General features: G+C 47.2%; 1 protein-coding gene across 8 annotated transcripts in view; it reads left to right on the top strand.

The window, feature by feature from the left end:
* Window positions 1–12,633, top strand: part of CIT (citron rho-interacting serine/threonine kinase) — a 193,793-nt gene extending 181,160 nt beyond the window's left edge. For 3 of the 8 annotated variants that reach the window (XM_017510218.2, XM_017510211.2, XM_017510214.2), the window contains 4 exons: window positions 483–561; window positions 680–859; window positions 8,337–8,640; window positions 10,153–12,633. In XM_017510218.2, the coding sequence (XP_017365707.1) occupies window positions 483–561; window positions 680–859; window positions 8,337–8,640; window positions 10,153–10,176 (587 nt within the window). In that variant the 3' untranslated portion in view covers window positions 10,177–12,633. The remainder of the gene's footprint in view (window positions 1–482; window positions 562–679; window positions 860–8,336; window positions 8,641–10,152) is intronic. The other 5 variants (XM_017510219.2, XM_017510213.2, XM_017510212.2 and 2 more) reach the window with 4 other exon arrangements.
* The last annotated feature ends 1,074 nt before the right edge of the window (window positions 12,634–13,707 follow it).

Raw genomic sequence — 13,707 nt, 5'->3', positions numbered from 1 at the left:
GCTCACTGCAACTTCCCCACAGCCCCAGGTTCAAGCAATTCTCCTGCCTCAGCCTCCCGATTAGCTGGGATTACAGGCACATGCCACCATACCCAGCTAATTTTTTGTATTTTTAGTTGAGACAGGGTTTCACCATGTTAGCCAGGCTGGTCTTGAACTCCTGACTTCAGGTGATCCAACTGCCTTGACCTCCCAAAGTGCTGGGATTATGAGCCGCCATGCCCAGCCAGATGTATTAAAATTTATTTAACCAATCCCCTACACTATACACTTGAGTTGTTTTCCATCTTCTGCTGTAACAAACTACACGGCAGTGAATATCCTCACACATGCATGGTTATTCTGGCCCATTGATATGTATTTGTTGGGTGAATTGCTTTACATGGGATTACTGGGTCAAAGAATGCATTGCAGCTAGATTTTGATTTTCCCTCTTTTCATCATTCTTTGGCCCACACTCTTCCTGCATGGTGATCACACAGCCTACAGAGAACCCTATCTGTTTGTGACCCACTTCAACTCACTCGAAGTAATTGAGATCCAGGCACGCTCCTCGGCAGGGTAAGCATTGTCCTCCCATGCTTGGAAAACCTTAGCTGTTGGGGCAGGTGTCGGGGCTGGCTGCACCCTTCCTAACCTACCTAGCAATGAAGGTAACTGGAACTCTGGGACTCTGCAGGACCCCTGCCCGAGCGTATCTGGACATTCCGAACCCGCGCTACCTGGGCCCTGCGATCTCCTCGGGAGCGATTTACCTGGCGTCCTCATACCAGGATAAATTACGGGTCATTTGCTGCAAGGGAAACCTCGTGAAGGAGTCCGGAACTGAACACCACCGGGGCCCTTCCACCTCCCGCAGGTAACCAGATTCTCCTCTTCCTCATTACTTGGGCCAGCATGCTTTTCTGCAAGGCAGAAGGAAATGTTGAATGATTCCCAATTGCCACTTTGTCCTTAAGCCCAAACCACTCATTTGTTTGCGATCTGTGGCACTGAAATGACACTGATCATTGTGAGCATCAGGAGGGTTAGAAAATAACACCTTGTAAAAGTCAGAGGGGAGAGGTCTGATCTTTCTCTCATGGGTATTTTCATTGGCTCGATGAGAAATGGAGTGTACATAGGGCATCAATTACTTTCGCAGGTATTTTGTGGTGCTAGCTGTTGGACTTGTGGGAGAGGAATAATGGTGAATAAACCAGACATTGCCCCTCCCTGATGGCACTCACAGCCCAGTGGGAGAGAGATGCCAGCAATCAGATTAGAGCATGGACAAATGAGGCTCTGGTGGGGTGGTTTAAAGCCTGGATGTGGAAGTGAGGGAGGATTTCCCATCGATATGAGGTGGGGGCAGGGGAACCAGTGAGGGGTGCTCAGGTGGGAGGGAAGGCATGCCATGCCTAGAGGCCCACAGGTGTGAGGCGGTGAGAGCAGGCCAGAGACTCCCAGGCAGCTGGTGCCTTCCCTGGAATGCAAGACCTCCTGAACAGGATTGGACTGAAACAGCCGTTTGCAAAGAAGCAGTTAAGTAAGTTGAAGTACAGCACAGGAAGGAATGTGATGCAGGCATCCGGGGAAAAATGAATGAAGAACTAACTACTTCTCACACTGACACAGAGCAGTCTCCAAGACACATCAAGGCACAGGAGAGTATGCAGAATATGCTGCCGCTTGTATTAGAAAGGAGGGGAGGCGGTGCAGTAGCTGACACCTATGATCTCAGCACTTTGGGAGGCCAGGGCGGGTAGATCACTTGAACCCAGGAGTTCAAGACCAGCCTGGGCAACGTGGTGAAACCCCATCTCTACAAAAAATACAAGAATTAGCTAGGTATGGTGGTGTGTGCCTGTAGTCCCAGCTACTCAGGAGGCTGAGGTGGCAGGATTGCTGGAGCCCGGGAGGCGGAGGTTGTAGTGAGCTAAGATCACTCCACTATACTCCAACCCGGGCACAGAGGAAGACCCTATCTCAAAACCAAAAAAGGAGGGGAAGGGCACTTCCAGAATGCCACAGCAAGGACCTCTGACAACCTGCTTCTCCATAAAAGCAACAAGATCACCGGCAATCATCAAAATCAACTTTTCAGAGCTCTGGAAATTAACCCTAGCCCTGTGAGCGGTCACTCTCGAGGCAGGATGGAACCAAAAGAGTCACGGGCACATGGTTATTGGGCACCTCTGCTTTTCCAGCAAGTTCCTGGGATCAAAACCATGCTGAACAAACATGTTGCAAGAAAAGGTCTCTTTGTAAAAGGCATACTTTTTACATTTTATTTTAAAAATTTTACTTTTTTCTTTTTGAATTGATAATCCAATCACAGGGCACAGAATTCAAACGATAAAAAGGATGTCCAGCATAGAGCCTCTCTTCTGGCTTTCTCTTGCCTCCTAACTCTCCTGAGATCCCCACCCGGGAAGGAACCAATTTTTTGAAGTTTTCATGTTTCCATTTACAGATCCTTTATGCCTGTACATCCAGCCTTCTCCATCTATAGGTTATGCCTCTGTAGATTCAACATACCACAGATTGAAAATATTTGAAAAAATAATTGTTTGTACTGCACATGTCCAGGCTTTTACAAATTGTTATTATTCCCTAATATTAACAGAGCATTTACATTGTATTAGGTGTTATAAGTAATCTAGAGACGATTTAAAGTATACAATAGAATGTGTGTAGGTTATATGCAAATGCCCCCCACCCTCCCTTTTTGAGACACGGTCTCCGTTGTCTAGGCTGGAACGCAGTGATACGATCACAGCTTACTGCAGCCTCGACCTCCCTGGGCTCAGGTGATCCTCCCACCTCAGCCTACTGAGTAGCTGGAATTACAGGCATGCGCCACCACACCAGGGTAATTTGTTTTGATTTGATTTGTTTTGTTTTGGTTTTTTGAGACACAGTCTCACTCTGTTGCCCAGGCTAGAGTGCAGTGGTGCAGTCTCTGCTCACTGCAACCTCTGCCTCCCAGGTTCAAGCGATTCTCTTGCCTCAGCCTCCTGAGCAGCTGGGATTACAGGCACCTGCCACCATGCCCGGCTAATTTTTTGTATTTTTAATAGAGATGGGGTTTCACCATATTGGTTAGACTGGTCTTGAACTCCTGACCCCGTGATCTGCCCGCCTCAGGCTCCCAAGGCGCTGAGATTACAGGCGTGAGCCACTGTTCTCAGCCCTAATTTTTGTATTTTTTGTAGAGATGGGGCTTCGTCATGTTGCCCAGGCTGGTCTCAAACTCCTGGACTCAAGTGATCCACCTGCCTCAGCCTCCCAAAGTGCTAGGTTTATAGGCATGAACCTGCATCTGGCCCTACACCAGTTAATATAAGAGACGTGAGCATCCACAGATTTTGGTCCACAGGAAGTCCTAGAACCAGTTCCCCAGGCCACCAAGGGACAACTGTACAAACAAATGGACAGAGGCAGATCCAATGCCCTGAGAGTGGGCCTTTTCCAGGGAGTGTAGCTAGGCAGGTCAGATAGCGACAGTTTTCTGGGGATGGGGCATCTGGGGAGCGTTGATCCTGATCTGCTCCCTCCAGTGGCTACTAGACTTCTGGTTTCACAGCTACTGTGGGTCCAAGGACATTGGTTTCAATTCTACTGCAGATCTGGGGAGAGGGGAGTGGGTATAGGGCAAGTTAAAATGTCACAAAACTTTCAGCTCTTGCTGAGATTCCTTTGTTTGCCTTGCATAAACACTGTTTGGACTGTTGCAGGCCTTTCTTGCAACACATTTATTCAGCATGGTTTTGATCCCAGGAACTTGCTGGAAAAGCAGAGGTGCCCAATAATCATGTGCCCGTGACTCTTTTCTATCCTGCCGCGAGAGTGACCACTTACAGGGCTAGGGTTAATTTCCAGAGCTCTGAAAAATTGATTTTGATAATTGCCAGTGACCTTGTTGCTTTTATGGAGAAACAGGTTGTCAGAGGTCCTTACTGTGGCATTCTGGAAGTGCCCTTCCCCTCCTTTTTTGGTTTTGAGATAGGGTCTCACTCTGTGCCCAGGCTGGAGTACAGCGGCGCTATCTTGACTCACTGCAACCTCTGCCTCTCGGGCTTAAGAGATCCCCCGACTTCAGCTCCCCGTCAAGTAGCTGGGACTATAGGCTCCTGCCACCACACCTGGCTATTTTTCGTAGAGACTGGGTTTCGCCGCGTTGCCCAGGCTGGTCTTGAACTCCTGGGCTCAAGCGATTTGCCTGCCCTGGCCTCCCAAAGTGCTGGGATTATAGGTGTGAGTCACTGCACATGACCTCCCCTCCTTTTTTTTTGGTTTGTTTGGAGACCGAGTTTCGCTCTTGGTGCTCAGCCTGGAGTACAATGGCATGATCTTGGCTCACCGCAACCTCTGTCTCCTGGGTTCAAGCGATTTTCCTGCCTCAGTCTCCCAAGTAGCTAGGATTACAGGCATGCACCGCCATGCCCGGCTAATTTTTGTATTTTTAATAAGATGGGGTTTTACTGCATTGCCCAGGCTGGTCTTGAACACCCAACCTCAGGTGATCCGCCTGTCTTGGCCTCCCAAAGTGCTGGGATTACAGGCATGAACCACCACGCTTGGCCTGCCCCTCCTTGTTAATACAAGCGGCAGCATATTCTGTATACTCTCCTGTGCCTTGATGTGTCTTGGAGATTGCTCCATGTCAGTGTGAGAAGTACTTCTTCATTCATTTTTCCCTAGATGCTCGCATCACATTCCTTCCCAGGAAGGAATTTGTTTAACTGCTTCTTCGTCAATGGCTGTCTGAGTTGTTTCCAGTCTGTTGCTGCAGTAAATGACTTTCTCCTTACATCATTTTACATGCCGAGGAATCTATCTGTAGGATAAATTCCTAGGCAAGGAATGAATGGGTGATGGCTGATGTGCATTTGTAAATCTGATGGACAGTGTGGAGTTTTCTGCCCTGAAGGCTTCTCCTGTTTGCAGTCCTACCAGCTGCGTGTGGAAGTGGGACGGGCCTCCTTTTGACACAGTGCTGGGGGCCAGATCCAGCTCAAGGTATAGGAAGTTTGAAACCTTGGCCTGCAAAGAAGGCCTGAGGTTATTTACCCCAGTGAATAATAAAATGATCTAAGATAATCTTCTGGACGGGTTTACCAGTCCTGTGTGTCTACCCTATAAATAGTTATGTGGACCCTGTACCGTGTGGCTGAGACACATTCTTCTTATGTATTAAGAAAACATTCTTAATACATGTGTAGAAAGCCTTCTTCTTATATATTCCAGGGGCCCATAATTTGGTGGAAGAACCACAGCTAATATTACAGAATACTAAGCCCTTGGGCAAGACTGCCCTAATGAGTACTCTCTCTTTTGTGGATGTATAGGAATTAATCTGAAATGTCTGGTTAGTGAGGTTTTAACCCGAGGAACTTGCTGAAAAACCAGAAGTGCCAATAATTAAATGCTCCTAACTCTTGGCTTGGTCCTGCCTCAAGAGTGCCTGCCTAGCGCGCCACAGTCCTCCCCTGAAAATGTCTAGATCTTCTTTAAGTAGTTCCCAAGTCATGCCAGAAACAGATTGAAGTATTGTAATTAGATTTTTTTCCTCCGTTGTCTCAGTAGGTAGGTGGCGAGGCACCTTGCTTTTGAGACCACAGTCTCTCAAAGCAGTTGCTTACTGTGTGGTCCACACAGTTCCAGTTCCTAGGAATGAGGGGCAGAAACGTGTTTGCTTTCCCATGGCTGCCAGGCATGTCTGGAAAATCAGTAGTTACTTATCTCTCGGCTTATAGAACGATCTTTTGGTTGCTGGCTTCTTCGGGCAGTTGAGAATGTAGAAGGCCAGCTTGGCTGGGTCTAATTCGCTGCAGGCTTCGTTGCCTTGGTCTGTTAAGCAGGGCAGGAAATGTAACTCTTTGCCAAAAAAACCATAAAATTGATGTGGTAGATTATGGATCATTAATGGATAAGGAGATGGAAGACTGCCCACTTGGCTTGGAATGATGGGTGTGTTCCTTCCTTCCGTTAATCTCAGCTGACGACCTCAATGGCCTTCCTTGAGCAATACTTCTTCCCCTGGGCAGTGAGGACTCTCATTTGTTTTATGATAGCCCTGTGGACACATCGTATCATTTCTCTTCCATTACCAGTAGGCTTAATGTAGTTCTGCTATTCAAAATTTATTTTTTTATTTGTCCTCCAGATTTCAAAGCCATATGGCTAGAGATGAATATAAACGTTGATTTCAAGATGTTGAAATCTGAGTTATCTTAAATCTTACTGCTGCACAGACAGGAGTTCTGGCCTTCTGAGCATTTGCTGTCTGAATCTCCCAACGTTAAGAGTTGCATGGGAAACCAAGAGCGTGGCATGAAACTGTTCACTGTGAACTAAGCCCCTATGAAGTTATCTCTGCACACCAACCTCTGTGTTTTACTGTAGAGCAGGAATTGGCAAACTTTTTCTGTACAGGTCTAGGCGGTATTTTTGGCTTTGTGAGCCATATGGTCTCTGTCTCAGCTGCTCTACCCTGTTGTGGCCATGCGGAAGCAGCTGTAAGACAATGCATAACCAGATGGGCATGGCTCCATTCCAATAAAACTTTATTTATAAAAGCAGGCGTCTTCCGGATTTGGCCCTCAAGCCTGTTCTAGAGTCTGTCCTTCACAGTGGGACACTGTCTTTGCTGTTGCTTCTCAATTATGGACATTGACAGAGGCGGCTCTGATAGTTAGACCAATAATTGAAGAAAAAAATGAACAAGTTGATAAAATGATAGCCTCTTCCAAAGAGAAGGATTTAAATATCAAGGATTACGATAGTCCTTTGGGAAAACCACAGATGCTCTAATTTTTTTTTTTTTTTAATTTTTAGTTTTACTTTTTAAGAAGCAGGGTCTTGCCATATCGTGCGGGCTGGTCTCGAACTCCTGGGCTCAAGTGATTCTCCTTCCTCAGCCTTCCTAATAGCTAGGATTACAGGCATGCATCACCATGCCCAGCTTTTTCTAATGTTTTTGAAGAGCCTTCTTTAGGATCTTAGTGCAAAAGTCCAATGTGTCCAACGTTGATGTCAGAGCATGTTAGCAACAATTTTGTTGAGAGAATTAGCCCAAAACAAATCATTCTGTGATTCATACTTGGTTCATTTTTGGAATCAGCGTGTAATTGCATTGTAATTTCAATACTAAAAATATCTAGCATAAAATAAGTTTGTTTTCTAAGTAAGATAAAGCCTCAATTAAACAAAATATGTTTTCAAGTAATATTCACCATAAACTTTTCCCCCATTTTAAGTAGGGTCTTTTCCAAGCACAAATTATGCTAAGATAACAGGGACCCTAGTACTTTTTCAGCTTGTCAAAGGTGGGAAAGAATGGACTCAGAAGGCCACATTGTGTTTTTGGGTCTTACTATATCTTCAGAGATGGAGTTTGGGCCTTGGGTCTGCTGAAATCTTCATTTGAAATATCCAGGCCAGGAGTGGGTGGAGGGTTGAGTTGGGTCATACAAAAAGATCCCAGTGTTTTCAACTGTTTGGTTACTAATGATTAACCTTTGGGGCCTGGGACATTTTCTGAGCCCACTCTACTGTTTTTGTCTGCCCTGCTCAGTTTCCTGACTATATCAGGCCTGACCCCTGTATCTCTCGGTCGTCTTATGACCATGACTGAGAATTATCAACCTTCTGAGCATCTGCATTCGTATCAGGTGCCAGAGAGACTCCTGGAAAGCCACCTGTGGGGAGAGGCGACCAAACACCAGGCCCAGGAGTGGGACAGACAAGTCAGTTAACAGTGATGAGGACAGGGTTTCCCCAAACTGTTCCCTTGCACTGAGGGTCTTGGTGGGTCTCTGACTTCTCGGTCTTAGCAGGCTGACCTCCTAGATGAAGATGTCCTTCTGTGCCTTCTAGCCTCTGGAAAATACTAGGTCAGTAGGATATAGTATGGGGCTTATGACATCAAACTGGTCTTTATTGGAATCCCAGCTCTACCACTCATTAGCTCAGGCAAACCACTCCTGTCCGTCCCCATTTTCTTGCCTGTACAGTGAGGGTCATACTTGTTCATAACTCAAGAGCTGCTGTGATGATTTAATGAGATAATGAGAGATGGCAGGTGAAGTGCTTAGCACAGGGCTGGCACACAGTAGGTGCTCAGTAAATGAAAGCCTGAACGGAGACCAGGAAGGTGGGTTTTCTTTTGTTGCCTCTTTGCTCTCTGCCCCGTCTTTGCTACCAAAATCAAAGTAGCAGAGTCCGAGGAACTCCAGGTCTAATCTCTTGATCAGTGGTGAGGCTGGGTGAAGGGGTTGCTCAGGGAAGTCGGAAAATGCCACGCTGGGGTTGTGACCTCGCAGCTCCCTATGTTACTCTTATGTCGCCAGCAGCCCCAACAAGCGAGGCCCGCCCACATACAACGAGCACATCACCAAGCGTGTGGCCTCCAGCCCAGCGCCGCCCGAAGGCCCCAGCCACCCCCGAGAGCCAAGCACACCCCACCGCTACCGTGAGGGGCGGACCGAGCTGCGCAGGGACAAGTCTCCCGGCCGCCCCCTGGAGCGGGAGAAGTCCCCCGGCCGGATGCTCAGCACGCGGAGAGAGCGGTCCCCCGGGAGGCTGTTTGAAGACAGCAGCAGGGGCCGGCTGCCTGCGGGAGCTGTGAGGACCCCACTGTCCCAGGTTAACAAGGTAAGGCAGCGTTCCGAGGCCTGCATGTCTGTTGTGGAGGCCAGGAGTGACTTGGGGAACTGGGGTCCCCACAGGGCCACTGTTTAAAAAAGGAAGTCCATGACTATAATTCAGACTTTGTGAGACACAGAAGTTTAGGAAGAAAATGTACATTAAGAAATAGCTTCCTAAGCAAATGGATAACACGTGTGTGATTAAAAAGGAATAGATATGTGTGTATAACTCAAAATATAATAGCTACCAAAAAATATGTTTTCCCCTTCTCCAGAGGCAAATGGTAGCACTTTCTAGAGCTGTTCCATGCATACCAGCAAATATATCTGCGTGCTCTCCTTTTTAAAACACAAATGACAGCATCCTGTCCATGCTTTACTTTTTTCAAACATACATATAGATTCACACACATACACTTTTTTTTTTTTGAGAGAGAGTGTCTTGTTCTGTTACCCAGACTGGAGTGCAGTGGCATGATTATAGCTCGTGGCAGCCTCGAATTCCTGGACTCAAAGGATCCTCCCACTTCAGCCTCCTGAGTAGCTGGGAATATGGGCTGTAGCCGCCATGTCTGGTTAATATTTCCCCATTTTTTTTTTCAGAGACAGGGTCTTACTATGTTGCCCAGGCTGGAGTGCAGTGGCATGATCATAGCTCACCACAGCCTTGAACTCCTGGGCTTGAGCGATCCTCCAGCCTCAGCCTCCTGAACAGCTGGGACTACAGGCTCAAGCCACCATCTGTCTAATTCCCATCCCCACCCCCACCCCACCCTTTTTATTTTTTTAGAGACAGAATGTCAATCTGTTGCCCAGGCTGGTCTTGAACTCCTGGGCTCAAGCAATCCTCCCACTTTGGCCTCCCAAAATGCTGGGATTACAGGCGTGAGTCACCACGCTCAGCCCACACATGTATATATAAATTGTTTTTCTGGAAGGCTACACAGAAAGTGTTCACAGTGGTTGCCTTCCAGAAGAACTTTGAACTTTTGGAAATTTTTAAATCATGTGCATGAATTATCTGTGTAATTTTTAGGCTCGCGATTGAGGAGATGGATGGGTGTTAAAAAGAAGGGGCCCCCACAGGCAGGGGATGACTCAAGCGCTTGGTGCCTCCTCAGCAGGCTAGGCGGGCCAAGGAGCCACCTGGGGCTGATTTTCTGGGTGGCATTCTTCTTCTGATGCCACCTGCAGTTCACCTGCTGGTACAGAAAGAAGGAAACACCATCCATATGGCTTCTTATCCCCCTGATTGACCCATGAAACTGTGTACGTGCGTACAGATGCTTACAGCAACACAGGTACACAGCTTTGGGATTTTCCGGTGAGTTTCACTCCCTGACTTACCCCAGGCTTTGAGGGCTGGCTCTGGAGTGGGTGCTGCCTGGCCGAGCACTCACTGCTAACTGCTGAAGGGGGTAGCCCAGGGGCTGCAAATTCCCATTTGCATCATGCAAGGTGAGCACAGCAACTTCTGGCCTCGGGTGGCTAACACTCCTCCTCCTGGTTTCACTCCTAGGTCTGGGACCAGTCTTCAGTATAAATCTCAGCCAGAGAAACCAACTCCTCATCTCGATCTGCAGGAAAACACCAAACACACTATGGAACTCTGCTGATGGGGACCCCAGCGCCCACGTACTCAGCCACCCTCTGGCTCAGCGGGGCCCAGACCCACCTCGGCACGGACACCCCTGTCTCCAGGAGGGGCAGGTGGCTGAGGCTCTTCGGAGCTGTCAGCGCTCAGTGCCTGCCCTGGGCACCTCCCTGCAGTCATCTCTTTGCACTTTGTTACTCTTTCAAAGCATTCACAAACTTTTGTACCTAGCTCTAGCCTGTACCAGTTAGTTCATCAAAGGAAACCAACCGGGATGATAACTACAACGTGGTTAGAATCCTAATTAGATACTTTAAGATCCTAGGATTGGTTGGTTTTTCTTTTTTTTTTTTGGTTTCTTTCCCTTTTTTTTTTTTTTTTTTTTTTTTTTTTTTTTAAAGACAACAAAATTCTTAATAGATTTGAATAGCAACGTATTTCCTGTTGTAATCATTTTTAGCTAGATCACACCATCGGGTCTTTGCTACTGAAGCATAGTGTAGAAGAGTCCCGGTCAGTTGGCCAACCTCCTGAGCCACGTAGGTTCATTCTTGTTCCTGTCCATTCTCATAGATGGCCCTGCTTTCCCCAGGGTGACATCGTAGCCAAATGTTTACTGTTTTCATTGCCTTTTATGGCCTTGACAACTTCCCCTCCCACCAGCTGAGAATGTATGGAGGTCAACGGGCCTCAGCTCGGAGGCAGTGACTTGGGGCCAAGGGACCTCGAGACGCTTTCCTTCCCCGCCCCCCCCCGGCATCATCTCCCCAGCCTGCTGTTCCCGCTTTCCATGTAGCTTTGGCCAGGAAAGCATGCAATAGACTTGCTCGGAGCCCAGCACTCCTGGGTCTCGGGGTCGGGGAGGGGACGGGGGCACCCACCTCCTGTCTGTGATGGCATGTTGTTCCCCACTCTGGGATGGGGAAGAGGCCTGTCAGGAGTTCTGCATGGCGGTCCACTGCATGTGCTGCCCCCTTGGGTTGCTCTGCCAATGTATTACTACCATCCCATAGCTCCTGCCGAATTGAGACCCTCTGACGACTTGCCGACTAACTGGCCACCACGAGCTGCAGTCTGTAGCACTGAACAAACAAAAAAAACGCTCAAGCCTTACGACCAGAGAAGGATTTCAGCAAACCACCACCTCCCACTCAATGTCCCCTCCAAACTTCACACTTCCCTGCCTGCTGAGGATGACTCTGTTCACACCCCATCCAGCGCGGTTCTACCCCACGAAACTGTGACTTCCCAAACGAGCCTTTCCCTAGGGGTACACCTAAGACCAGGAAGTTGGAGAAAGCAGCCGCAGCTCAATACTCTTCCAGCTCTGCCCGGGTTGGGAAGTCCTTAGGTGCAGTGCGGCTCCCACTGGGTCCCTGGAGCCTCCGATTAGAGTATGAAATTCCTGGCAACTGGTATAGAACCAACCTAGAGGCTTTGCAGTTGGCAAGCTAACTTGCGGCCTTATTTCTGCCTTTAATCTCCCACAAGGCGTCTGTTGCTTTGGGTCCTCCACGACTCTTAGGCCCGCCTCAAAAACCCAGGCAACCTCCTAGGTAGGCTCAAAGGTAGACCCATTTCCACCGCAGCAGGTGAACACGACCGTGTTTTCAATCGTGTGTCCACAGTTCAGATCCCTTTCCCGATTGCAGCCTGGCCTGCATCCCGGCTCCTTCCTGCTCGTTTCTTAACCTAAGTGCTTTCTTGTTTGAAACGCCTACGAACCTCCATGTTCCTAGGTCCTCTGGCAAATGTCCTGCTGTTGCGTTTTATGTGTTGCTTGGACTCTGTGGGATCATCCTCCCTCCCCTCCCATCCCCAGGGCAGATTTGATTGAATGTTTGCTGAAGTTTTTGTCTCTTGGTCCACAGTATTTGGAAAGGTCACTGAAAATTGGTCTTTCAGTCTTGGCATTTCATTTAGGATCTTCATGAGAAATGGGCTTCTTGAGGCCTGAAAGTGTATATTGTGTGTCTCATCTGTGAACTGCTTCCTGCTATATAGAACTAGCTCAAAAGACTGTACATATTTACAAGAAACTTTATATTCGTAAAAAAAAAAAAGAGGAAATTGAATTGGTTTCTACTTTTTTATTGTACAAGGTGCATTTTTCAACACTTACTTTTGGTTTCAATGGTGGTAGTTGTGGACAGCCATCTTCACTGGAGGGTGGGGAGCCTCGTGTGACCACCAGGATGCCAGCAGGAAATATCGTAAAACAAAATTGCAGTCAAAAGCTTATTAGCATCAATCAAGATTCTAGGTCTCCAAAAGTACAGGCTTTTTCTTCATTACCTTTTTTATTCAGAAGGAGGAAGAGAACACAAGGAATGATTCAAGATCCACCTTGAGAGGAATGAACTTTGTTGTTGAACAATAGTGAAATAAAGCAATGATCTAAAAGTATGTGCTTTAGTGCGATGACCTCTTCTTTGAGAGACCATGAAAAATACCTGTCACCAGCGTTGTCAATAGAGGTGTATTCTCATGGATGGGACCTTCTTTACGTAGCGGGAAGGGTAGTTTCCTCTACGGTGGGATAGGGGATGCCACGTGATGGTTAGGGCACACTGCTATTCTGGAATTAAGAGAATGGCGGCATTCTCTGCCAAGAGTGTGACATTGTGTAAATTTGGTCAGTACTTCCAATAACCATGAACTGGCTATTAAGGTCATTTTACAGGCTGCAGAGCTGGAAAGCTCTCTAAGCAGTCACATAGGCCATTTGGAAAGGATTACTCAAGAATGGATTATGTAGTTCTGTAATCAGCTAACCAGAAACAGGTCAGTTCAAGATGTTTTTCATCTGTTATGATAAGGTCAACTACAATTTAATGTAGATTTCTTTGTAGGGAAGAATTCAAATCAAAGGTAATTAAAAATGAAAATACTCCCATTTTTAACTAGATGAACTTTTACAGTCTGCAAGATAAATTTTTTCTCATTCTTTAGTTTGCTAGTATAAACTTGCTCAATCCAGACAAACGGGTTTTGGCAAATGGTAATGTTTTTGTTTTCATGGTTCCTGTGGGTTGTAGGGTTTGAATTTTTATTTTCTAATGACATAGTCTGACCACGGTCAAAATTGGACTTGCAGAGTCGTATCTGACATTCGTTGCTTGTGGTGGGAACCACAGATGCAATTCTGTTCTTTTTGATGTTACTGTTGGGGATGAAAATCTGCCACGAGGTCATAGTTGTAAGAATGAAAATAATTCAGAAGATGAAGAAGTAAAATGTGGACGCTTTCTTTCCTCGTAGCACTCGAAAAACGTCTGTTAAATATCAACCAACCATTTCAGCAATTGTCCTGAGGATTGTGGGAGGCCACAGGAAACTTCCAAAGCTAAGTAAACATGGTTTGGTTTTAAAGGGATGTGCCTTGCCGGGCGCGGTGGCTCAAGCCTGTAATCCCAGCACTTTGGGAGGCCGAGGCGGGTGGATCACAAGGTTAAGAGATCGAGACCATCCTGGTCAACA

Source organism: Cebus imitator, unplaced genomic scaffold (assembly GCF_001604975.1).
Source record: "Cebus imitator isolate Cc_AM_T3 unplaced genomic scaffold, Cebus_imitator-1.0 Scaffold434, whole genome shotgun sequence".
NCBI lineage: Eukaryota > Metazoa > Chordata > Mammalia > Primates > Cebidae > Cebus > Cebus imitator.
Note: the sequence above shows the minus strand (reverse complement) of the source record. Positions and strands in the feature narration are given on the sequence as shown.